This window comes from Dromiciops gliroides, chromosome 6, assembly GCF_019393635.1.
Source record: "Dromiciops gliroides isolate mDroGli1 chromosome 6, mDroGli1.pri, whole genome shotgun sequence".
NCBI classification, from domain to species: Eukaryota; Metazoa; Chordata; class Mammalia; order Microbiotheria; family Microbiotheriidae; genus Dromiciops; species Dromiciops gliroides.
The window spans coordinates 264,210,764-264,237,722 of NC_057866.1; the positions used below are offsets into that span (position 1 = coordinate 264,210,764).

At 37.3% G+C, this 26,959-nt stretch overlaps 1 protein-coding gene across 2 annotated transcripts in view; it reads right to left on the reverse strand.

Moving 5' to 3' along the window:
* Positions 1 to 26,959, reverse strand: part of LOC122730458 (alpha-S1-casein-like) — a 70,189-nt gene that overhangs the window by 15,323 nt on the left and 27,907 nt on the right. The window contains exons 2-5 of one of the 2 annotated variants that reach the window (XM_043969590.1): positions 6,911 to 7,092; positions 3,898 to 3,960; positions 2,676 to 2,699; positions 165 to 200 (exon numbers count right to left, since the gene is read on the reverse strand). In XM_043969590.1, coding sequence (XP_043825525.1) covers positions 165 to 200; positions 2,676 to 2,699; positions 3,898 to 3,948 — 111 coding nt within the window. In that variant the 5' untranslated portion in view covers positions 3,949 to 3,960; positions 6,911 to 7,092. The remainder of the gene's footprint in view (positions 1 to 164; positions 201 to 2,675; positions 2,700 to 3,897; positions 3,961 to 6,910; positions 7,093 to 26,959) is intronic. The other variant, XM_043969589.1, reaches the window with a different exon arrangement.

The following is a 26,959-nucleotide window of genomic DNA, read 5'->3' on the forward strand; positions in this document are numbered from 1 at the left end:
TTTTCTCTCCCTGCCATGACTTATAGTATAATAGAGTTTTACACTGACTCCATACTTTAAACTTTGAGTACATCCTTTTACTCCAAGAGTGTATTCTTAATACATCATCTCTTCAGTTCTATTAATCATGACCAGTTCTTCTATTAACAGAATAAAATAATTACCAGACGGTTTTCCAGTTCTCGACGTTTAATATGCCTCTGTAAAAATCAAAAAGAAAAATCAGAAATGGTGGTACATATAGATGGATATGCATGTGTGCGTATATGTATCTACATATATGCATGTGTACATGTATATATATACATATCTACAGATATGCATATATATTCACTTATTTATCAAACATAGATCAATCAATCCACAAGCATTATTAAGCACCTGCTATTAGCACTGTTAGGAAGTGAATATGCAGATACAAAGAATAAAATAATTCTTACTCTTTACTAGCTAACATCCTAATGAAGGATCATATTAAGTAAATATTAAATGAATTGATGGATGGATAGATGGATGGATGGTTAGATAGACAAACAGACAGACAGACAGGTAGCTATGAATATGTACAACAAATACAAAGAGAATAAATAACTACAAGGTAATTGGGGAGAGAGAGCATTAGCAGTTGGGGAAGGTAAAGAAAGGCTTCATGTGGAATATAGTGCTCAGGCTGCATACTGAAGGAAGAAAAGGATTGTTGGGGCAAGGTGAGGAGTGAGTGCATTCCAAGCATGGGGACAGACAGTGCAAAAGCCCAAAGATGGAAAACAGTGCTATGTGTAAAGAAGAGAAAGACGTCCAATCTGACTGGATTATGGAGTATGACAGAATGAGCAATGTACACAGTGAGGCTGGAAATATAAGTTAGAATGAGGATTTGGAGGATTTTTCAAAGCAAACAGAAGAATCTGTATTTGATTCTAGAGGACAATAGAGAACCACTAGAATTTAGTAAGTAGTAGAGTGACAGCAGCTCGGTGGTGCAGTGGATAGAATTTCAGGCCTGGAGTTTAAATCAGGAGGATCTGAATTCAAATCAGCCTCAGAAACTTATTAGCTGTTTGACTCTGGGCAAGTCACTTAATTCTGTTTGCCTCAGTTTCCTCATCTGTAAAATGAGACGGAAAAGGAAATGGCAAACCATTCCAGTATCTTTGCCAAGAAAATCCCAAATGGGGTCATGGAGAGTGAAACAAGACTGAAACAACTGAACAACAGCTGTAGAGTGACATGGTGAGATATGAGTTTGGTGAAAATGACATTGGCAACTGTGTAGAGAGTGGCCTTGAGTGGGGAAAGACTTGAGGCAGGGAGATCAATTAAGAGACCATTGGGGGGGGCAGCTAGATGGCGCAGTGGATAGAGCACCGGCCCTGGAGTCAGGAGTACCTGAGTTCAAATCCGGCCTCAGACACTTAACACTTACTAGCTGTGTGACCCTGGGCAAGTCACTTAACCCCAACTGCCTCACTAAAAAAAAAAAAAAAAAAAAGAGACCATTGGAAGGGGTGACATGGCCTGAATTGATGGAACGGCTTTGTGAGCAGGGAGAAGGGGTCAGATAAAAGATCGTATGTGTCAAGAACAAGTGATTTCATTGCTATGGGAACTTGCTGCATTGCTTCATATTGTGACCTACCTCTAGCTTAGTAGAGAAGTCTTAGAGAATTGCATAAAGGTGCTAGGATTCAGTAACTCACTCATGCTCGCACAAAGGCAATATTTGCCAGCTCTTCCTGGTTTCAATATTATGGCTCCAGCACATTATACATTACATCATGTTTAATCTATTATATACATATATATGTGTATATATAATATACATTAATATTTGTATGTAACACTCACTATATTAGCCTTTCCCACAAAAACTATGGATGTAATTAATGTATCCTTAAAAGGGAATAGAATCTTGAGTGATGAGTATTTGGACTGATTTTAAAGAGTTCATTGCAATAGATGGAGAGAAACAGAGAAAGGACTAAGAAAAGTTCTTTCCTAAAATAATTGTTCTCTTTTTTCTAAAGACATATGAAGAGAATTGTTGAGAAGAGACAAAAATTGCTATCTTGAGAAAGGGGAAAGTTGCAACAGTTTCTGTAATTGAGAATTCAGCAGTTCTAATAATTGTTTATAGGTGTGATCCTTCTCACAGCTGATATATCATAAGTAATTGTTTATGTCTTTATTTTATTGTTAATAAATTTTATTGCCATCATCATTGGTGTTTATTTAAGCCTAGGAGATTAGAAAGGTTGATATATAGAAAAAGATTATCAAAAACTTATGAGAAAAATGATTTCTTCAGTTTATTTTTTAGCAGTTTATTTTTTTAATATATTTAATGAACTGGAATAGAGGCTGAGAGCCAATTGTTTATAAATAAGAAGGATGTTGTACTTTTAATAATTAATGTAGAAAGATTAGAATACACCTTTTGATTATCTTAGAATCCAGAATGAGATGATGAATAAGGAAAATGAGCCAGGAGCAGGAAAAGAATGGTGAACACAACACATGGGTTACACATGGAAGATGCCAACCCTAAAGATCTGCAACACACACACACACACACACACACACACAAAATCTGCGAGTAGAAATTCTGTCCACTGCACCACCTGACCACTCTCACTCTATTACTCATTAAAGGCTTTTAAGTGAAAAATACTTACATTATTAGATAAGTTGAGAACATCCTAGGAGAAAATAAAAGAAACTCAATATTAGTTTTATTCATGAGTATATAAGAAATAAATAGTTTGAATACTTCCTGCTTCTTAAACATAACAGACAATTAGGACAATTACCTAAAAAATTCCAACAAAAATAAACAACAAAATGTCTGTTACTTTGGTGTGAATTGCTCAGGAGAAAGGAAGAAACATTTAGGGGGAAGGGGCTGAAATAACCGTATATTTTTCCTGTCTTCTATTTCACTTTCTACTTTGTAAATTTATCAAGTTACAAGGGAGTTTATGGAAGCCATTGTCTGGATGGTTAATACTACTGACTTTCCATGAAAATATTTTTGATGAAACATCTCAATAAGGGAAGGGAAAACTGTGTCTCTTTGTGTATGTGTATGTGTCTCTGTCTCTGTGTTCATACATATGTCACAATATTGAAATTATTGGAAGAACCATCTCAACCTGAGGAATATTAAAAGCACAATGTTCCAGGTTTGTTCATGGAATTGGAAAGTGTCAGGGAACTTTAGGAATTTTTCTCTCCTTCTCTCTCTTGTGTCTCAGTATCTCTGTCTCTGTTACTGTCTCTCATTTGCTTTCTGTCCTATTCTTTGTTCTTCAGAGGCACCTAGTAGGCACAATGGATAAAACACTGACTTGGAATCAAGATAACTGAGGTGAAATACAGTCATAAACACTTACAAGCTATATGACCCTGGGCAAGTCACTTAACCTCTGTCTGACTCAGTTTCTTCTTCTGTAAAATGGTGATAAAGATAACACCTAGCTCCCAGGATTTTTATAAGGATAAAACAAGATATTTGCAGGTAGCTTTCCTAACCTCAAAGCACTATATAATTACTATATAGACATAGCTGAGGAAACTATGTCTCCAAAGAGGAGCAACATTTTCACATCTCTTTGTTGCTAAGAAATGATAAGAATAATAATAGCTCAAAGAAATGATAAGAATAACTAACACTATCATTGTCCCCTCTGTGTTCTTCAATTGTAAATAACTATACCCCAAACAGAAGCCATTAGCCTACTTTCTGTCTAAATGTCTCAGTGGCTTCATGGAAGCCAAAAAAGTCATTTTAATCTCAAAACACCAAAGTCCTATTGTTTGGTTTCCTACTCAGATACTTAAATGGATCCCATTCCCTAGTAAGAAGAGAAGTCTTTCTAAATACTTCATTGTACTTACTGGCCTGGCCAGAGCAAGAGCCACAAGGCAGGAGAAGATGAGCAGCTTCATGGTGGTTGAGACCTGGGAAAGGAGAGATGAGAAATCAGAGACTACGTTGGTGTTGTTGATTTTATATTTATTCTTCCTAAATAGTGTATCTTTGTCTAGCAAATAAAAGTAAGGATGCTTAAGAGAAACAATTTTATATAAGCTTCTTATTTGGGTATTTGATGTTAATATTTATTATTCTACTGCTGATATCTGTTCAATTCAACAAAAACAGGTAGGTATTTCTATGAGGCTATTTGAAGAAGGAGATTACTACCTGTGGGCTTCAGTTTTCTTGTTTGTAAAACGAGGGAGAGGCAGAGGGAGAGAATAGACTGGATAAAGTCAAAGGTTCCTTCTAGCTCTAACTCTGAGTTTACGATCTTATGAACACTTGGGTAGATCCTCTGAGGCTCCTGTAGAAGATAGTAGCTGAGCTGAACTGTGCTTTGAAGGAATTTGGAGAAAGAGGTGAGTATTTTTAAAATTCTCTTTCTTCATTAGCCAATGTTCTTTTGGGGAAAATACATATCTTGGACTTCCAGAACTATGGAATGCGTCCTTATTACTTTATCTTGTGGGAATATAGAGAACCTTCTCACCCTAGTAAGACTCCAATTAAGGCTCTCCTCTGTTCCTTGAAACTAGGAATCCCTTCAATAAAAGCTGGAAATAGGGAGGGGAAGGAGGAAGCAGCAGCCATGGTGACCCAAAGGGAGCACCTGGCATACTTGCCTGAGCCTAGACCTCAACTTAGAAAAGGATGGCCCAGAAAATATTGATCTCCATAACAACATCTCAGAGAAGTAGTGAAGAGAACACAGGACTTAGGAAGACCTGGGTTCAAATCCTACCATAGGTACTCACTTGCTGTGTGACCCTGGGCAAGTCAAATCTTGTTTCTACCTTCACAACATCACTAATAAATACTCCTTTCTCTCCACTCCTACGGACTTGGCCTTATTTGAAGCCCTCCTCACTTCTCACCCACACTGCTACAATAGCCCACTAATTGCTCTCCCTGTCCCAATACTATCTCCATTCTATTTCCTACTCAGTGGGAAAGCTCCATCTTTCCTAAAGCAAAGGTCTGCCCACATCATTATACCCTGATATACTTATTCAGTAAACTCCAGTGGCTCCCTATGACCTCCAGGATCAAATATAGTCTTCTGAATAGCATTTATGGCTTTTAATAGCTTTCCTACCTTATCACTCTCTTCACACACTGTACAATCCAATAACAATGGCCAATTTGCATTTCATTGGAAACAACATTCCATCCCTTAACTCTGTGGCTTTGAACTTGTGATTCCCATACCTGTGAAGCTATTCCACTGTATCTCTTCCTTCTAGCTTCCCTGTCTTCCTTTGAGCCTCTGTTTAAATCCTACTTTCTGCAGGAGATCTTTCCCCCAGCTGTTAGTGCCCTCCCCTCTGAAAATAACTTCCATTTGTTCCTATCTGGTATATACACATTTATTTCCATTTTGAGACCACCAATCAAATGTAAACTCCTCAAGGGAAGGTACTGTTTTTGCTCTTTTTTGTATCCACAATGCTTAGCACAATGCCGAATACATAGTAAGAACGTAATAAATTGCTTTTGACTGATTGAATAATTGATTGAAGCTAAATTAAAGCTATATACTACTCTGTATATATACCTTTCAAAATATATAATTTTAAAATACAAAAAATATTTTTTTTAAATGGAAAGAACCTAAGATGCATTGTCCACAAGAAGCATTCACAGAATTTTAGTCTGGTTTAAATCCTTTAGAAGATCATAAATTTTGAGGTAGGAGGGCCCTTAGTGGTCTAATGATTATAATGATAACAATAAGAATAAGAATAGTTAGGATTTACATAGTACTTTAAGGTTTGCAAAGTGCTTTATATGTATGACATCATTTTATCCTCATGACAATGCTGGGAGGTAGATGTATTATGACCCCCCAATTTGCAGATAATGAAACTGAGGCTCACAGAAGTTAAGTGACTTGGCCAAGGTCAACAGCTAGTAAGTACCTAAAACCAGTATTTTTATTCAGGTCTTCCTGACTCCTGGTCTCCCACTCTATGCCCTGTACCACCTACCTGCCCAGTATAACCCATCATTTTATGGATATGGAATCTGAAGCCTGGACAGGAGGAAAAGAAAGGGAAGGGGAGCAATTTGGCCAAATCAATGGCAGCCCCAGGATTTGGATCCAGATATTTTGACTCCAAGGCCAGAACTCTCTTCATGCTGATAACCAAACTAAGCTAGCCTCATTTGCAGTCACTTTCACTCAGTTTGGCGTTCTTGTTGAATTTAGTGAGCAAATTCTGTAAGTCATTATTAAAGTAATTAAACTATCAATTAGGTCCAGGAATTGTTCTCATGAAGCTCCACTAGGTGGCTCCTTGTTCATTTCTGACCAAGTGTGTATTTACCTAGAGGCTACCATGATTTAATCCGTGGTCTACGAGAACATAATACTGAAATTGACCAAAACAAAACAAAACAAAAAACAAAAACACAACCCTTAAACTTTGCTAGAATCTAGAAATGCATAATGCATAGCTATTGCTTCTTCTTGACCAAAGTAGAGAATATATGTAAAACATATTGCAAACCTTGAAAAGCAAAACAAATGCTATTATTATTACTACTGTTGGTATTATTATTATTGTTATTATTAACTTGTAGTACCTATCCATATAACTTGTAATAATAAAATCATCATACTGGATTTATTATTCACAAGCACATATTGATTTCTCATCTGAAACAGCAAAGTGGTACAGGTATTTGCAAAAAAAAAACATTTTTAAATAAGCTCTTTAGGAAAAAAAGCTTAAATTTGCTCAAATTTCATTTATAAGAAGAAATTATTTACAGTTTGCTCATTTTTAATCCACAAACTATGAATACTTCTTAACACAGGAACAAAGATTAGGCAAAAAGAAAGAATAAGAAAATATACATAAATATTACCTTGAGTCAAAGGGAAGTTGCCTGATTGAAGTGATGTTGTCTGCTCCCGCTCCTCAGCTATTTAAACTCTGTGATTGACGATATGCTAATTTTGCGGCTTAAAGTTGGGCCCATGGAATTTGAATTCTCAGAACTTTGCGATCAAAAATTAATTTCCTTTCCAATTTCTGTCCCTAGAATTTCTGGGGAGTATTTTTAGACAAAAGGGTGATTCATTCTGTGACCTTAGATTTTTCAGGAAATGAGATCAAACTGAAAATTAAAATATAGATTCCTAGCCCTGGAACCTTGGATCATAGATACAGAAATGAAATGGACAACAGGCCACTGAGTCCAATCCCCTTGTTTTATAGATGAGAAAATGGATTGCCCAAGTAGTATATGGGGAGGAAATGGACAGAGTAGAATTTGAACTAAGGTGCTCTCATTCCCAAACTTCTCTTTCTATTTTGGCTTTTGTTAAGAATGGTACTATTGGGGGCAGCTAGGTGGCGCAGTGGATAGAGCACCGGCCCTGAAGTCAGGAGGACCTGAGTTCAAATCTGGACTGAGACACTTAACACTTACTAGCTGTGTGACCCTGGGCAAGTCACTTAACCCCAATCGCCTCACCAAAAAAAAAAAAAAAAAAAAAAAAAAAAGAATGGTACTATTGGAAGGAAGTTGGATTTGTGGTGAAGGGGACAGTATATCCCAGTTAAAATGTCTTTATTTTTCTTTCTTTTTTTTTTTTTCAGTGAGGCAATTGGGGTTAAGTGACTTGCCCAGGGTCACACAGCTTGTAAGTGTTAAGTGTCTGAGGCCGGATTTGAACTCAGGTACTCCTGACTCCAGGGCCGGTGTTCTATCCACTGCGCCACCTAGCTGCCTCAAAATGTCTTTATTTTTGCTGTAAGATTTCATTTACACTGGTAAAATCTCATATCTAAGCCCAATCCTGCAATATGGTCTATCTTCTCACAGTATACTAAGAATTGAATTTTTCATTTGCTTCACTATTTTGAAAGATAAATGTCTTTTAAAATCTACATTATATATTTATCATTGGGGTTTAGTCAGTCAATCAGTTGATAAACATTTACTAGGAAACTATTACTTATTCTACACTGTGCTAAGCAGAGGGGTACAAAGAACAGTGTACAAAATGGTAAAGACAGTCCTTACTCTCAAAGAGAAAAACAGCACGCAAATAACTGTACAAAAAAGCTATATACTGGATAAGTTGGAAATAATCAATAGAAGGAAGACACTGAACAAAACTTGTATTCAACATTTAATAGGTACTACCTCTTCTAGAGAATGATAAGCAACTGTCCAGTAAATTTGCTAGTACAGTTAGCCAAGAGAAAAATTGAAGGAAAATTCTAATATTTGGAACCTTGATACAGTAAAGGAATTCTTTGTGGCTTGGACAGACATTGTCTACTCAGAGATCCTAGTTCTAAACAGCATAGAGGGAGAGAAACTGAAAAGTACTCATTATCTTGTATGCCTATGAAGTCTTGTGTTGAATACTGTAAAGACAGAGGTACCAGCATCCAACATTCATGTGTCCCAAGTGAATTAAGTATGGTGAACTGATGAATTAAGCTCATATACACACTCACACACACATACACACACACACACACACACACACACTTTCCATCTCTACATCTAACTTACCAAAATACATATGGAATTAACTCAATTACCTTTTCTGTTTTTGTTTGTTTTTGTTGTTGTTGTTGTTGTTGTTGTTTTTGGTGAGGAAATTGAGGTTAAGTGACTTGCCCAGGGTCACACAGCCAGTAAGCGTTAAGTGTCTGAGGCCGAATTTGAATTCAGGTCCTCCTGACTCCAGGGCCGGTGATCTATCACTGTGCCATCTAGCTGCCCCAAAATGTTACATTGACAACTTTTGGGGGGGATGGGCAATGAGGTTTAAGTGACTTGCCCAGGATCACACAGCTCATAAGTGTCAAGTGTCTAATTCCGGATTTGAACTCAGGTCCTTCTGAATCCAGAGCTGGTGCTTTATCCATTGTACCACCTAGCCTCCCTCAATTAGCTTTTAAGGACGTTGTTGTTTTGTTGTTGTTGTTGAATCATTTCAGTCATGTCCAGCTTTTCAACATCATTTGGGGTTTTCTTGACAAAGATATTAGAGTAGCTTGCCATTTCCTTTTCCAGATCATTTTACAGATGAAGAAACTGTGGCAAACATGGTTCAGTGACTTGCCCAGGGTCACACAGCTTGTAAGTGTCTGTGGTCAGATTTGAATTCAGATCTTCCTGATTCAGATACAGCACTCTATTCACTGTGTCACCTAGCTGCCTTTACTAAGGCCTACTATGTGCCAGACACTGTGATAAGCTCTGAGTATACAAGTAAAGTCCATTACACAGTACCTGCTCTCAAAGAGCTCATAGTCTAACAGAGGAGGGAACATGACAACAACTATGTACAAACAAGATGTCTACAGGGTTAGAGAAAATGTCAGAGGGAAGGCATTAAGATTTATGAGGACAGGAAAGGCTCAAGCTTCTGCTTTTATGATATAAACATAACCTAAGAATAATCATGAGATATATGTGTGTGTTTGTTTATTTTTTGCAGGGCAATGAGGGTTAAGTGACTTGCCCAGGGTCACACATCTAGTAAGTGTCAAGTGCTGGATTTGAACTCAGGTCCTCCTAAATCCGGGGCCAGTGCTTTATCCACTGCCTCACCTACCTGCCCCAAGATGTATATATATTGAAACATTTTATGTTACTTAACCCTGCTGGGAGTGCTAACATGTGGTAGCTCTTGGTCCAAGTGAGCATCAAAGAATTATTAAGGATGGAAAAGACCATCCTTATAGACTTCTCAGAGACTCTTACCACAGATTCCCCTAGCTAGGGTCTCCCAGGTAGATCAGAACTAGCCCAGCATTTGACATGAATTATATGGATATATGTTCAGAGAGGGGGATGTAAACAAAAATTATCCACATAATCACACATACAGCATTTCACTTTAGTGAAATCTCTATTTGTAGTAATATATCTATAAAATATAATGGATAATAGATTTCTAAAAGAAAAATCCAGGTTACCTTATGTCTATTTTGTATGGATGATAGGGATAGAGATATAGAGAGCTAAAGACAGAGACAGAAACAGAAATAGAGGTAGAAGTACAAATAGAGATAGAGACAGAGATAAAGAAAGAGACAGAGATAGAGACAGAGGTAGAAATAGAGATAGAAACAGAGGTAGAGACAGAGGGGGAAACAGTGTGTGTGTGTGTGTGTGTGTGTGTGTGTGTGTGTGTGTGTGTGTGTGAGAGAGAGACAGAGACAGAGAGAGACAGAGACAGAGAGACAGAGAAACAGAGAGAGACAGAGACAGAGAGAAAGAGAGATAGAGACAGAGACAGAGAGATGGCTACGGAGATATACACATAATATAGGCATACTGCCTCATCATCACGTGTGAAAATAAGCTCTTGAGGGCAGAGATGTTTCCCTTTTGCTTTGCATCACCCCCCTTCTAGTTCAGTGTCCTACATAGTAGGTACTTAAGAAGCCCACGTTGATTGACTATTCATTTGAAACAATGGAACCTAGAGGAGACTCATATCTGGTCTGGTCTTTCAAGCCCTGCCAGCTTCGAGGTTTTAGGCTGCAAAGCTCCTATGGACTAATTCTCTGAAAGCATTTGAGCTTGGTGAACATTCTGGGGAAATGTTTTCTTATGCAACAGCAAATGCTCTGGAAAGAACGTTGCTGAGAAAGACTTACTAAACAAAAGGATGTTTACACAAAACGGTGAACACAACCTACAGCCTGTTGGCTTCTTGAGTGTCCCCAGGGAATCTAGCCCAACAATTCCTTTGTCCTTACCATGGGAACTGAGAAGAGGGAACAAAAGATGTTTTCTCTGCCTGTGGTTCTCTTTATTTCTTTGTTTCTTTATTTGTCCATTAATTCATTATTTCATTCATTCGATCATCTTAAGACTGGTTCTCCCTATCTTCCCTTGGGCCCATTTCCACTACTGATCAGCATGGCTGAAGCTTTGACATGATCTATTTCTGACTTAGGCTGGTTCTCTCCTCCTTAGTCATCCTGGTGGCCTCCCACTCCCACCGGCTAGCCATATCAGTCTCAAACTAAGTGCAAGCATCTGTTAATTTAGCCCATCACAACTCAGAACTTCCAGGGTTAAGCAGTTTGCCAGCCTCAGGCTTTCTTGTAGCAGGGATTACAGGTCTGCATGATCACAGCTGGCTGCTTTTCTATTAGATTTACCTGGAAACCAAAAAGATTATGACTACCCTATGTGTACTAACATAGGCAAAGTGTAGCCCCATGATCATCTTATTTTCCAAATAGGAAAAATAGAAATTTTACCATATTCTTCTCTTTGAGGAGATATTCTGCAACTCCCCATATCCCCTAAAACACACAAGCACACATATACATGCATACATATCCTACCTAATCCCTGCTTAATCTCTTCAAAATGCATATCTTAATTACTTCCACAGCTTTCTGCCATTTTGTAATCTGATCTCTGACAACTTTTTAAATTCCTAAAGCAATAACCCAATCAAATGCTGATACTGGGGCCAAAGAACTTTCCACATTCTCTCCATACCTCCTAGTGAACTGATATATGCTGGATCAATAGTTCCTAAAATATTGGGTTCATCAACCCAACCGAGCACTTGGCATTCAATCTGGTCATTCAAAACAATGCTTAACTGTTAATAGTTTCCTTCCTGTAAGTTGGGAGGAGGAAGAGAAGAATCCTATAATGCATCATTTACAATAATATATACTTATTTAGTACCTTCAGTGTACAGGGTACTGGCCAATGCATTGAAGAGATCTATAAGATGCAATCTCTACCCTTAAACCAGTAACAAGATACATACATAGATTGTACAATACTTCAGTATATTATAGTTATGAAAAAAAACATTTGGAATCAGATTACCTGAGCTTGAAACCTTGGACTAGTCTTTGGATTCATTGGACTTCATATTATTCATTGGAAAAACAATGTTGCAATAAACCTTTTAGCTACGGATCTTCTGATTTTAAATTCATGTAGTAAGTGCTAGGACAGATAGGTGGTATAGTGGATAGAGTGCCCACCCTGGAGTCAAGAAGACTCATCTTCATGAGTCAAAATCTAGCCTCAGATACTTGCCAGCTGTGTGATCCTGGGCAAGTCATTTAACACTATTTGCCTCTGTTTTCTCATCTATAAAATGAGCTAGAGAAGGAAATGGCAAACCACTCCAGTATTTCTACCAAGAAAATCCCAAATGAGGTCACAATCAGTTGGACACAATTGAAAAGATGACTGAACATCAACAAAAGTATGTTCTAAATTTGTATTTATTGAATTGCAAATAAATGGCCCTTGAAAACACCATAAGATATTAATGGAATTGTCCCCCATTGGCCAGGTAGCCCTAGCCAGAAATATACTTGTATTTATATAATTAGGGTAAATTTACCTTATGTGGCTCAAGCCCCAACCCAAAAAGAAATTGGTAACCCCTAAAGTGAAATTCAGACAGAGATGTTCATGTTGCTACCATGCTGATGGAAAGGTGAGGTTGATTGTCACCCTACCCCATCTAAAGTATGTGATAATATACCCAATAAATCAATCTCAAGCATGGACTTTAGTCTAAGTTACAAAAGTCTTCGGAACTAAAGTGTTGTTGCCCAGGAATCATGTTTGGATAGGCTTAGGAAATGGCCATTCCCCATGGATCATCTAGGAATTATTAAGTCAATTAAGAACTGCTGTCATTTGAAAAATTAGAGCAAGTGGCGGACTCCAGTAAAAAAACAAACAAACTAAACAACCCTTGAGTAGGAATCACCTTTGAAGAAGGAAGAGAGGGGAGAGGCCTCAGGTTTAAACTCAGCTTAGCTCTCCTCCTCCAATCCCCAACTTCGACCAGAGGAGGACCTCGTGAGCCTTCAAAGGACTTGAGTATGTTTGATTTCCCATCTTGCCATTATCCTTCTAAGGGCACCCCATAATTAATGACAACAGTGACTGTATTGTGAGCCTTGGGCAGATGGGATGTGGATTCATAGCTCCACCAGGACTACAGCAAAGAAACTAAATCATTCCCAAGAGGAACTTCTTGAGCACCCCTAAATAGACAAAAGGACTTCTATCCACCAGGACCCTTTTCCATATGTACTTTCTAAACTCAAGCTCATATCCCCTCTAGACTCAGTATATACTTGTAGGAAAAAGTGTCATGGGCCTTTAGGGGAATGTTTTGTGCCAACTGTTCTGATAATTAAAGCACTTTGGTAACTATCCCTTTCTAAAGGGGTATGTCTAAAATTTCTTTTAAAAAGAGGAAGTATTCTTTAGTGGCTTTCTAAAAGCTGATTAAGATTGGTTGATAAAAATGATTATCAAGTGATCATTTTAGGTCACATTATTGGTGAGAGTTTGAACCAATGCCATTAAAGAATGACCCCCTAACTCCTTGGGGGTTTCCCTAGAACCCTGTGGAGGAGATATAGCCTTACTCCAGGAACCAAGATTCATCTCTCGGAGTGGTACTTAGGATGAGGAACCTCAGAGTTTATAAGGGCTACACTCACAAATCTAGGCAAATAGCAGCAAAAAATAAATAATGATAATAAGTGAAAACATGTAAATGAAAAAAATGGAGATTGAAATTTCCCTTTCCTGTTCCTTAAGTAAGCACCCTCATATTTCCTTCTTCCTTAGAACTGTCTGGGAATGAAACTTTCCTCCTCAGTCTTTCCTGCACTGAAGAAATCGGAACAATATAGAGGAAGATTTGAATAATTGTTTTTCCTAGTTCTCAGTCATTACTCTATCCCCAGGTGTACCTCTCCTTGGCACTTTCAGACCCTGGGAGTTTGTACAACCCAGCTGGCTCATATCCTCATAGATTAGCCGGGAGCCTGCTCATTGGGTTCCTTGTTGGCTCCATGACTTGCCATCTTCATCACATGGTTCAGCTTCTACTTCCTCCTGGATTCTGATGTCCCCCTTAGGCCATCATTCTGTGTCATAGGCACTAGTCCCACAGGAGCTGAAGTTTCAGAAAACTCCAGTGGGATTGTCTCCATGGTATGCAGCCCCATCACAGGAGAGTTCTCTCCCTTGGATGTGCCCCTCTTTACAGAACCACAGACAACAGGAAATAAGCATGTATTGATAAAATGTAAGCCTCTTTAGGGCAGATAATATTTCATTTTCTATTTGTATCTCTGGAACACATAGTAGATGCTTAATAAATGCTTGAGGATAGATTGCTTCAATTTACTTCTCAGTGAAATGAAAGATTAAATGGCCTGTAAGGTTTCTTTCCATTCATACATAGTGAGATTTGGGCTCATTAGAGGTATCATATGTGTTCTTGGCTTAAGCCCATTCTAACTTCAAGATTCTCCTTGGGGTTCATTTTAAACTTTTCCTTTTATAGAAAATTTGAGAGTCAAGGAGGTGATTTGTGCTTATCATCTCAGTGCCCTAGGCAGTTTTGTAAAATTGTAAATTGCAAAGAAGTTACTGAACTGTATTGATAGTCTCTTCACCCCAAAGTCCCCAGTGAACCTTGGGATGGTCCTATGAAAAATGGCTTCTGATAGCTAATGGGCTCAACTAAGGTTTAATTGACTCATACTAGAAAAGTCAATAGAGCGAGGGACTTTAAGGGTAGTTCTTCCACAAAGTAGCTGTTACATTGAGTAAGTCACCACCATTTGTTATCTGTTTTCTCATCTGTAAAATGAGGCCAAGTTCAACTACATTATGCCAAAGGTCCCATCTGGCTTTAATATTCTGCAAGTATATGAGACTTACGCAGTGAAGATAATCCATTTTGCTATGTTGGAAAATATTGTTGTAAAGCAAGAGTTTTTGCTGTTGTTATTGCTCTCAGTATTCTGTTTTTGCAAAAATGTGATTTTCATGGATGTATGGAAGTCATGGTGAAGAAACTCTCTCTACCAATGAAGATCAACATGTGTTCTATGAATTCATAAATGGTTGATCTAAATCCCTAACCCCCAACCTTTTCTGCAACTTGTTGTCATTGTTGTTGTTTGTCCTTCATTCTTATTTTTTTTTTTATTTTGATGGGGCAATGAGGGTTAAGTGACTTGCCAAAAGTCACACAGCTAGTAAGTGTCAAGTGTCTGAGGCCGGATTTGAACTCAGGTACTCCTGAATCCAGGGCCAATGCTTTATCCACTGTGCCACCCAGCTGCCCCCATTTGTCCTTCATTCTTGAAGAAGGCCATGACATCAGAGTAGTCATAACTTGCAATGAGTTGGATTTAAGTGAGGAAGGGCTATGCAAAGTCACTAACCTCACTCTCTCCTCCAGAGTCATATGGGTTCAGTGACAAGATATACTTCAGGACTACTGGAGATCACCTTGGATGTTTAAGGCAATTGGGGTTAAGTGACTTATCTAGGATCACAAAGATAGTAAGTATCTGAAGTCAGATTTGCAATCAAATCAGGTCCTCCCACCTTCAGGACCAGTGTTCTATCCACTGTGTCACCAAGCTGCCACTCTTCAACTTAGGGTCTTAGTGAACTACCTAGAGCACTGAGACATAAAGAGACTTGGTAAGACATGAACAATTGATATCAAATTACTTGCCTTCTCAAGGATGGAGGAGGAACAAGAGGGAGGGAGAGAATTTGGAATTCAAAAAAATTTTAAATGAATGTTAAAAATATTTTACATGTAGGGCAGCTAGGTGGCTCAGTGGATAAAGCACCGGCCCTGGATTCAGGAGTACCTGAGTTCAAATCCGGCCTCAGACACTTGACACTTACTAGCTGTGTGACCCTGGGCAAGTCACTTAACCCCCATTGTCCCGCCAAAAAAAAAAACAAAAAAAAAATATTTTACATGTCATTGGGAAACATTTAATGAAATAAATAAAAATATGGTGGTTTTTTGGTTTTGTTTTTTGTTTTTTGTGTTGTGGTTTTTGTGTGTGTGTGAGGCAATTGGGGTTAAGTAACTTGCCCAGGGTCACACAGCTAGTAAGTGTCAAGTGTCTGAGGTTGGATTTGAACTCAGGTCCTTCTGAATCCAGGGCCAGTGCTCTATCCACTGTGCCACCCAGCTGCCCCAAAATATGGGTTTTTTAAAAAAAGAAATTTGGTGAGTGAACTGATATGTCCTCCATTTACTCTTCTCCACTATTTGAATACTCCAAATATCTTCATGCATCTCCTCTCCAGTCTCAGTAGATAATCTTCCTCACTCTTGCTTACTCCTTTACCTGATTCATTTCTATCCACATATACCCAGTACCTAGTCCATTGCCTGGCCCTGAAGTTGGGAAGACCAGAGTTCAAATCTCACCTGAGACATTTACTAGCTGTGTGACCCTGGGTAAGTCACTTAAACCCCAATTGCTTTAAACATAAAGGGCCATCTCCAGTCATTGTGATCTATATCTTGCCACTGGACCCAGATGGCTCTGGAGGAGAGAGAGGTTGGTGACTCTGCACAGCCCTCTCTCAAATCCAATTCACTACAAGTCATGACATCACCCCAATGTCATGGTCCTCTATGAGAACAAAGGATAAACAACAACATTGCCTGGTAAATAGTAAGCCCTTAATATATTGTTGTTCATTTATTCAGTTGTGTCCAACTCTTCATGAACACTTGAACAATAGCATGCCAGGCTCTTCTAGCCTCTACTATCTTCCAAAGATAGTTCAATCTCATGTTCATCACTTCCATGACACTATCTATCCATGTCATCTTCTGCCATCCCCTTCTTTTTTGCCTTCAATCTTTCCCAACATCAGTGTCTTTTCGAATGAGTTCTGTCATCTCATTATGTTGCCAAAGTATTTGTGTCAGCTTCAGTATTTGATGTTCCAGTTAGTAGTGTGAATTAATTCCTTTAAGTATTGACTGATTTGATCTCCTTGCTGTCCAAGAGACTCTTAAAACTCTTCACCAGTTTGAAAGTGTTGATTCTGCAGTGCTCGGCTTACCTTATGGTCTGACTCTCACAGTCTTATATTGCTACTGGAAAAAACATAGTTTTGACCATATGGACCTTTGTTGACAAGGCATTGTCTCTGCTTTTTAGTATGTTATCCAGATTTCCCATAGCTTTCCTTCCAAATAGCAAGTGTCTTTTAATTTCATGGCTATAATTGCCATTCACAGTGATCTTTAAGCCCAAGAATATGAAATCTGACACTGCTTCCATTTCTTCTCCCTCTGTTTGCCAGGAAGTGATGGGACTAGTTGCCAAGATCTTAGATTTTTTTTAAGCTTCCAGCCAACTTTTACACTCTTCTCTTTCACCCTCATCAAGAGTCTTCTTAATTCTTCATTTTCTGCCATCAGAGTACTATCATCTGCATATCTGAAATTGTTGATATTTCTCCTGATAACATTAATTCCGGCCTTTGATTCATCTAGCCTGGAATTTTGTATGATGTACTCCACTAAATGAATGAATGAAGGAATGAATGAATTCTAAATAAAGAAGATGACAACATGCAGCCTTGTGGTACTCCTTTCCCAGTCCTGAACCAATCAGTTGTTCTGAGTTTGGTTCTAACTGTTGCTTCTTAACCCACATACAGGTTCCTCAAGAGACAAGTAAGATGATTTGGTACTTTCATGTCTTTGAGGACTTGCCCCATTTTATTATGATCCACAAAGTCAAAGACTTTAGTGTAGTCAGTGAAGCAGAAGTAGACTTTTTTTCTGGAACTCCTTTGTTTTCTCCATATTCCAGCTAATGTTGACAATTTGGTCGCTAGTTCCTCTGCCTCTTCAAAAACCAGCTTGCTCTTCTGCTAACTCTTGGTTCACATATTGCTTGTAGAATCTTCAGTATAACCTTGCTGGTGTGTGAAATGAGAACAATTGTTGAGTAATTTGAATATTTTTTGGCATTGGCCTTTTTTTAGGATTGGGACATTAACTGATCTTCATCAATCCAGTGACCACTGTTTAGTTTTCCAAATTTTCTGGCATATTGAGTGTAGCATCATCTTTTAGGATTTTAAATAGCTCAAATGGAGTTCCATTGCCTTCAGGAACCTTATTGTTAGCAATGCTTTCTAAGGCCCACTTAACTTCATTCTCCAAAATGTGTATCTCTAAATCAGTAACCACACCATTGGTTACCAGTGATGTGAAGATCTTTCTTGTATGGTTCTGTATATTCTTGCCACTCCTTCTTAATCTCTTCTTCTTCTGTCCCTACCATTTTTGTCTTTTTCATGCTCATTTTACGGGAAACTTTTCCTTGATATCTCTAATTTACCTAAAGAGATCACTTGTCTTTCCCATTCTATTATTTTCTTCTACTTATTTACATTACTCACTTAAGTCAACTGTCCAATCTCTCCTTGCTATTTCCTGGAATTCTGCATTCAGTTGAGTATACTGAATGAACAATTGCTCCATATCAATAGAATATTGATAGAAAATTCATACTACAATTCATAATAATAAGAGAAATTTTTATTCTAATTTTCATACTTATAATCACTGTTTATATAGTTTTCTGATTGAAGAAATCTTGAGGATTCTTGGACTATCTGAGAATCTTAGACTTATCAGCTGATAATTATATTGGAATGGAGGATCCCTTCTCCACAAGGGTTGAATGCCTTGAAGATGGCTATAAGTTCCAGGTGGGAAGTGGAACCAGTGGTCAGTGAGAAGGTAGGACAGGTACTACTAATCTTGGGACTCGTGGGTTCAGGATTCTAAGCTGTCTCCCCTGGGATATGAGAAGAGGAATTGGTTGAGGTGGTGATGATGGTTTTACTCACCTGGTGCTCATTTCTCCATCAAGATTGCATTTGGTTGGTAGTATTATGGAAGGGGGGGGGTTACAACAGACCCTCTTCCACAGGGGCTGTTCTCCATGACAATGGATGGGATCTGAACTAGAAGAAAGTTTGGGGATTGGGGTGCTACTACTTGCACTTACTTGTTCTTTTTACATTTTTCTTACAAGGCAGGACTTTCTGGATAGAGGGATGCAACTCTCAGGAAATCAGGGACAATTTTGATTAGACCAGGAAAGTGATAAGTGCCACACCTGGAAAAAGTCCCAGACCAGGAACTGAAGTTGGGCATGCCTAAATAAAAGAAAATAAGTGAGCACAATAAAGAAAAGGTATATGTCAAATGGACACTCGAGAGATAAAAGCAAGAATAACTACACAAGAATAGTTTTCGGGGCAGGGGCCAGAGTTTGGCTATGAGGACTCTAAAAATCCTTAGAAGAAATGAAACAAGAACAAGAAATGAAGTAGATGAAATTATAATTGATATAAGAACGCTCTAGCAAAGAATTGAAAGACAACAAACATTTATTAAATGCTCACAATGTACCAAATATTGTGTTAAGTCCTGGGCAAACAAATACAAACAAAAAGAAAGATAGTCTCTGCCTTCTAGAAGCTTACATTTAGCAGTGGAAAACACACAAAAGAGCTGAAAACTGGGGAGACATAGCATGTTTTCAAAGTCTGCAAAAGTCAGAAGCAGAATGGGGAAGGGAATGAACTGTGACTGACTTGTGACTCTCCCCAAAATGAAGGTTCCAGGAGGAATTTATCAATGGGAGAAGAAGGCCAACATAGCAGAGGTAAGTTCCACTACAAGAAGGTTCCAGAGACGGGTATTGACACTGAGTGTTCCCGAATAAGGAGGCCCCAGGGGTGAAATGACAGCTGACATATGGTGACAAATTCCATAAAGTCAAAAATAGAGCCAGTAGGGGAAAGGAGAATAAATATCTTAGAATATAAGCTGGAAAACATTACCTAAATGATGGAATCCCTGAAAAGCAGAACAGAGAAAATAACTCAAAGATTACATAAAACAAAAATATATATATTAAATTAAAATCAAAAGATTGACAAAATTGAAGGAAATATAAGAAATCTAATATCTGGAAAACAGATAAAAGATAGAAAATTTAAGAACTCCTTAAAAACTTCAACCAAAAAAACCTGAATGCTACATTTCAAGAAATTGTTTTTTTTTTTAATTCCAAAAATTGCTAGAAACAGAAAACAAGGTAAAAAGTAAAAAAGAGAAGATAATCCACAGATCACTTCCTGAAATAAACTCTAGACTGAAAATACCCAATAAAGGTATAATCAAAATCCAGAGATTCAAAGTTTAAAAAAACAAAAAACTTCATACTTCAATTAGCTATTTCTAAATGCCAAGAGACCACAGACATGCCCATACAAGATTTATCAGTAACTATTTTAAAGAAGAGAAAATCTTGTAACACACTATTCCAAAACACAAAAGATGAAGGTTTACAATCAAAAATAACTTAGTCTCAAAAACTGAGTATTTTCTATTTTACAGGGGGAAATTAAATATTTGGTAGAACAGGAGGATTTCAGCATTCTTAATTAAAAGACCAGAGCAGAGTAGAAATTTTAGATTGTAAAAATTACAATTTAAAAAAAACCTGAGGGGTCAGCTAGGTGGCACAGTGGATAAAGCACTGGCCTTGGATTCAGGAGGGCCTGAGTTCAAATCCAGCCTCAGACACTTGAAACTAACTGTGTGACCCTGGGCAAGTCACTTAACCCTCATTGCACCCCCCCCAAAAAAAAAACCTGAAATGTTTCATTAACTGAAACAACCCAAAGCAGAGGTTATTAACCTGGATTGCTGAGGTTTGTGGATAGTTTTCAAGGGTTCTAGGAATATACATGGGGGCATAGGTGGGGGTGGAGCTACATCTTTATTTTGACTAACTTTTAATGGAATCTTAGCATTTCCTTCAATTATTAAAAAGATTATTCTGAAAAGGGGTCTGTGGACTTCATAGATTTCCAAATGGGTCCATCTCTCTCTCTCTCTCTCTCTCTCTCTCTCTCTCTCTCTCTCTCTCTCTCTCTCTCTCTCTCTCTCTCTCTCACACACACACACACACACACACACACATACACGTTAAAAACCTCTTGGCTAAAGGGATAAAGTGCTTATATTTTAGGTGAAGGGAAGGAGAGCAATGTTCCTTCAGAATTCTTATTTTTTTGAGGGTCAAAGATGGAGTTAAAAAAGAGAAACACAAATTGGGTGGGGTTTCATACTGTGTTATGGAAATGCTTGTTTTATTCCATGAATTGAAAATAGTGGGGTTTTTTATTTTATTTTTAATTTTGGAATAAAATAAGTATTTCCATAACATAGTACAATAAAAAATATTATACATGAAACTGCAAATCTATTATTCACAATTTGCTTTTCTTTTCAAATATACAACAAAATTATCATGTAAATTTCATTTTTTTCTTTTTTCCTTCCATACCCCCCTCCTACATATGGCTACCATTGGACACAGATAGGAATATGTGTGTGTGTGTGTGTGTGTGTGTGTGTGTGTGTGTGTGTGTGTGTGTATGGAGAGAGAGAGAGAGAACTATGCATAGTTCTATTCATCAGCTCTTTCCCTGGATTCAGATACCATCTTTCTTCACATGTCCTTTATAGTTAATTTGGGTATTTATAATAGACAAAATAACTTACTCACTCAAAGTTATCATATACAATGTTCTGTTCTGCAAATTTTGCTCTTCACTATTTCATGCAAGCCTTTTCATGTGTTTTTTTCTAAAATCTTCAAGGTCATCACTTGTTATAGCACAATAGTATTCCATTACAATTATATACCACAGTTTGCTCAGCCATTCCCTTATTGATGGACATTCTTGCAATTTCTAGTTCTTTGTCATGACAAAGAGAGCTGCTATAGTAGTGGCACTGGTGAGTCAAAGGGTTTAGGTAGTTTAATCTTTGGACATAATTACAAATTAATTTCCAAAATGGTTGGACCATTTCACAATTCCACCAACAATGAATTAGTGTCCCAATTTTCCCACATCCTTTCCAACATTTGTCACTTTCCCCTTCTATCATTTTAGTAAATCTTGTAAGTGTAAAATGGTATCTCAAGGTTGTTTTAATTGATATTTCTCTAATCAATAATGATTTAGAGCATTTTATATGACTATAAATTGTTTTGATTTCTTCATTGGAAAACTGCCTTTTTATATTCTTTGACCATTTATCATTTGAGGAATGACTCATATTCTTAAATATTTGACAAAGCTCTTTATATATTTTAGATATGAGACTTTTATCTGATAAACTATGTTTAAAAAAATTCCCCAAGTCTATGCTTTCCTTCTAATCTTGGCTATATTCATGTTATTTGTACAAAAACATCTTAATTTTTATAACCAAAATTATCCATTTTACACCTCATTTTGATATCTCTTATTTATTCATAAATTGTCTATTTATCCATAAGTCTTATAATTCATATGTTTCATGTTCTTCTGATTTGCTTGTAAAATCTCTCTTTATATCTAGGTCATGTATCCATTTTTACTTTATTTCTTGGTAAATGGTGTGAGAGATTGGTCCATGCTCACTTTCTGCTATACTTTTGGTTTTCATTTTTCCCAACAATTTTTGCTAAATAATGAATTCCTATCTGAAAATCTTAAGTATTTACACTTGCCAAATACAAGGTTATTACATTTGCTGCTGTAAATTTTATGTCTACTCTGTTCCATTGATCTACCTTTCTATTTCTTGGCCAGTACCAGATAGTTTTAATAATTACTACCATATAATACAGTTTAAGGTCTGGTACTGCTAAACCTCCTTCCTTGACACTTTTGTTTGATATTATTGACTTTTTGCTTTTCTAAATGAATTTTTTCTAATTCAGTAAGATAATTTTTGGTAATTTAATTGGGATGGCATTGGATATATAAATTAGTTTGGGTAAAATTGTCATTTTTATTATATTGGCCTTGCCTACCCATAAACAATTAATATCTCTCCAATTACTTAAATCTGGTTTCATTTGTATAATTTTTTTATAATTTTGTTTATATAGTTCCTGGATTTGTTTTGTGAGGTATACCCCCAGGTATTTTATACTGTCTAGAGTTATGTTAAGTGGGGTATTTTTTTTTTTACTATGTCTTCTTGCAGAGTTTTGTTTGTGACATGTAAAAATGCAGATGATTTATTTGGTTTTACTTTATATCCTGCTACTTTAATATAATTATTGTTTCAACTAACCTTTGAGTTGTCTTTGGGGTTTTCAAGTATATGATCATATGATCTACAAAAAGAGGTTTTCTTATTATCTCATTCCCTATTCTCATTCCTTCTATTTCTTTTTCTTTTCTTGTTGCTATTGCTAGAATTTCCAATACAATATTGAATAATATTGGTGACATTGGGCATCCTTGCTTCACACCTGGTCTGGCTGGGAAGGCTTCTAGTTTATTCCCATTACAAATAATGCTTGTTCATTGGTTTAGATATCTATTAAAAGGAGATTCATAGCATCACCTCATTCAGCCACTTTGGTATTCAACTAAACCAATCAATAAATATTTATTAGGCTCCTGCTATGTGCCAGGCTCTATATTAAGCACTAGGGATACAAAAAGAGGCAAAAACAGTCTCTGCTATCAAGGAGCTTACAATCTAATGGGAAAGACAACTTGAAAACACGTATATGCAAACAAGGTATATGCAAGATAAATAGGAAATAATTCACAAAAGAAATTTGTATAAAACATTTTATTCATCTTAGAAGTATTTTACAAATCTCAGTTTTACACATTTATGGAAGCAGATGGTTACTTCTGAAATAGTTCTTTTTAATATATAGTCAATCCTTCTAGCAGGTGGTGCTGGTAAGGAAGGAAAGCAAAGATGCCCATCACCCCAGAGTTTGGAGCCTTCATTGTGCCAAGTCAGGGGAACTCTTCCATTCACATGGGTAGAGTAGTAGCTTGCCTCCTTCTAGGACATTGATTTCTTTTTTCAGCACCTCTTTCTTTTTCCTTTCTGGTGGGTAAGCCTATCTTTTCGAGGCCAGTATGGATTACTCTGCTGCCCCTCCAGGGAAATGGAGAAACAGCTGACTATTTCTAACTCATTAACATCTACACTCTAACCAGCTCATGTTTACTGGGAGCATCTAGTCCCAAGGATTGTTCTCCCTCCTTCTCAAATAAACTCTCATCTCCATTAAATATGTGTCGATTACACCCAGTCCATTTCCAATTGGTGGAATACAAAGTAAGCCTACAAATTCACTTCCCTTCCTTTTCCTCCTCTTCCTCCTCTTTTCTTCCCCATCTCTCCAAAAATAGTCAAGAAACTAGAATTGGCATAGTTCCAATAGCTACCAGTCTTTAAAGCAATTTCAAACACATAACAAGAAATTTAAAAATCCCTCTTAAAATACTGAAAGTCTACTTTCAGCTGCTTAGATTGTGGTTGGGGAAGGGGCCTCATCTCTATAATTTTCCATAGGAAACTTAGTGAAGGCAGATAAAAAGAGTGTAAGTGTCCATTCTTATCAGTGGGAACCTCAAGATAGTTTGAAAGTAAAACACCCATTTCTTCCTGTCTGATGAGCACTCACAGGCCTTAGGCTATCTTTTTCTCCCTCTCAATGTCCTCAGAGTCTAGACCTCCTTGTTATCATGGATAAGGGCAGCAAAGTCATTCAGGCTTGAGGATCTGAGCTGGGGGATCTCCTTAGGCCCCAACTAGTGCTATATCACTGTTCTTCCCCACAATCATCATTATCACAAAATCTTCTTTCTCTCCAGTAAGGGAAGCTATGTCACTCTTCCAAAACCATTAAGAATTGGAACACTTCCAAGTGAAAAGTGTCAGTGAACTGTTCCCTCCAAGGCCCCCAGTCCTTACTAGTCTCTGGAAGGACCATAGATTTGGAGTTGGAAGAGATCCTAGACACCATCTAGTCTAATCCTCTCATTTCACAGATGAGAAACTGAGGCAGCAAGAAGTTAGAGACTTGCCTCGGGACACATAGTATCTGAAACCGGGTCTTTCCTGACTGACTTCCTTATCCACTATAGAGCTACATTAGAGGGTAATCTATTCAACCATTATAGAAGCTATTATTTGTCAAGTTGTTACTGACCATATTTTTGGAAACCCTCCCATTTTCAAAAGGCAAGCTCCTTTTTCTCAGGCTTTTAAAACTCTTGCTTGATCCATTGGGATTGGCACACAGGGGAGGTAGGTCTAAAGAGTAAAAGGATATGCCATTTATTTTGTATACTATAATCCTCAAGGCTGAGTTGTCGATTACTTTTGTCATATATTTCAGCTCTTTTATATAACCGTACCGTATTCTTTGAAAGGGTTAATCAACAGATGGTTGAAGACTGAAAGAAGGCTAATAATATCACTCAGCACATAAAGGTTCAAGGATCTAAGCTAAAGTCAAGTGTTAGAAAAAGGTCAAGAGATCATTAAAATGTATAAGGAAATTACAGATATGACAGATAAAATGAATGGAAATTTGATGCAATGTAATTCCCTGAATTGCTTTGTTTTGAACTCATTAACAATTATTTATAGTTATCCAGAGCCTCAGGCTGTCAGCTTCTGTAACTCTCCCCAGATGTCCCATTGAGACCTCAGCGCATTAGTCATAGTATATTCATATACAATGGAAATCCAAATGACATCTACCAATACATCAGAACATGAGGTTCTATGAAAGCACCTGGACTAAATCCCCTTTGGCTGGTTCTGGAACTCTTCAGATTACATTAAATTAAAGACCTCCTAGGGGAAAGGGAAGAGGATGAGAAGAAAGGGAAGACAATGTCCTCTTTCCCTGACAATGATCTTTTGAGATATTGAGTATGATGAATTTGTGCCCATTGTCAATATCATGCTTTAGTCAAACTTGGCAGGGTAACAGTAGCATTGGCCTTTCAGTTTGAATTATCCAAATTTTTCATGTAATCCTCCACTGTGGTTCAGATATCTCTAGATGATTATTTCCAGTTCTCTCAATTTTGGTTGGCTATTGCAATCTACATTAAGACCTGCAAGCAAAGAACCTACTTTCAACCTGGAAAGATATTTTTGGAGGAAAAGGAATATGAGAAGTCTTTTCAAGCACTTAAAGATTTGTCATGTGGAAGACATATTAGATTTGCTCTGCTTGACCCCAAAGGGCCACAGGTGGAAGTTACAATGTTAGAAAAAATAATTCTCAATAGAGCTGCCCCCCAGAATGGTCTGCCTTGGAATTACTTCTCCATCATTGGAAGTCATCAGGCAAAGGATGGGTGATCACTTGTCAGGGACGTGGTAGAAGGAATTTCTACTTAGGTACTAATTGGACTAGATGACCTCTGATCACTCAGACACTTGACACTTACTAGCTGTGTGACCCTGGGCAAGTCAATTAACCCCCATTGCCCCACAAAAAAGAAAAACAAAAAAAAAAACCCATCCTGGGTTTTTGGTTTGGTTTGGTTAGCTGTGGTTTGGGATTTAGTTGTTTGTTTATTTGTTTACTTGTGGTTTTTGTATGTGAAGTAGGGTTAATAAAAATTCGAAAATGATCACATTTAAATTCAAATGAATACATAAATATAACATTAGTTATTTTATGTTATATGTATTGTATATTATATTAATATGTATTATAATATTATTTATTAATACATATATTATGCTATTATATATTGTGTGTATTATTGTTGTGTTATATTGGTATATTCACCATAAACATAATATACATAAATAATAATTGTTATAATTGACAAATAAGTAGTTATTATTATTATAGCCAGTCAAGTCAATAAGCATTTATTAACTGCTTACCATGTGTCAGTCACTGTGCTAAACACTGAGGATACAAAGAAAGGCAAAAACGGTCCATCCCCTCAAGGATCTCAATGTGTAAAGGGAAAGACAACATTAAAACAACTACGTATGAATGAGTTACATTGGAAGTAATCACAGTAAGAAAGATGCTACCATCAAGAAGGATCTGAACAGGCTTCTTAAAGAAGGTGAGATTTTAGTTGGGTTTTTTAAGAAATATAGGGAAGCATAGAGCCAGAGATGAGGAGAAAGGGGCATGGGGTACAGCCAGAGAAATGCACAAAATCAGGAGACATAATGCCCTCCTAGAGGAAGAT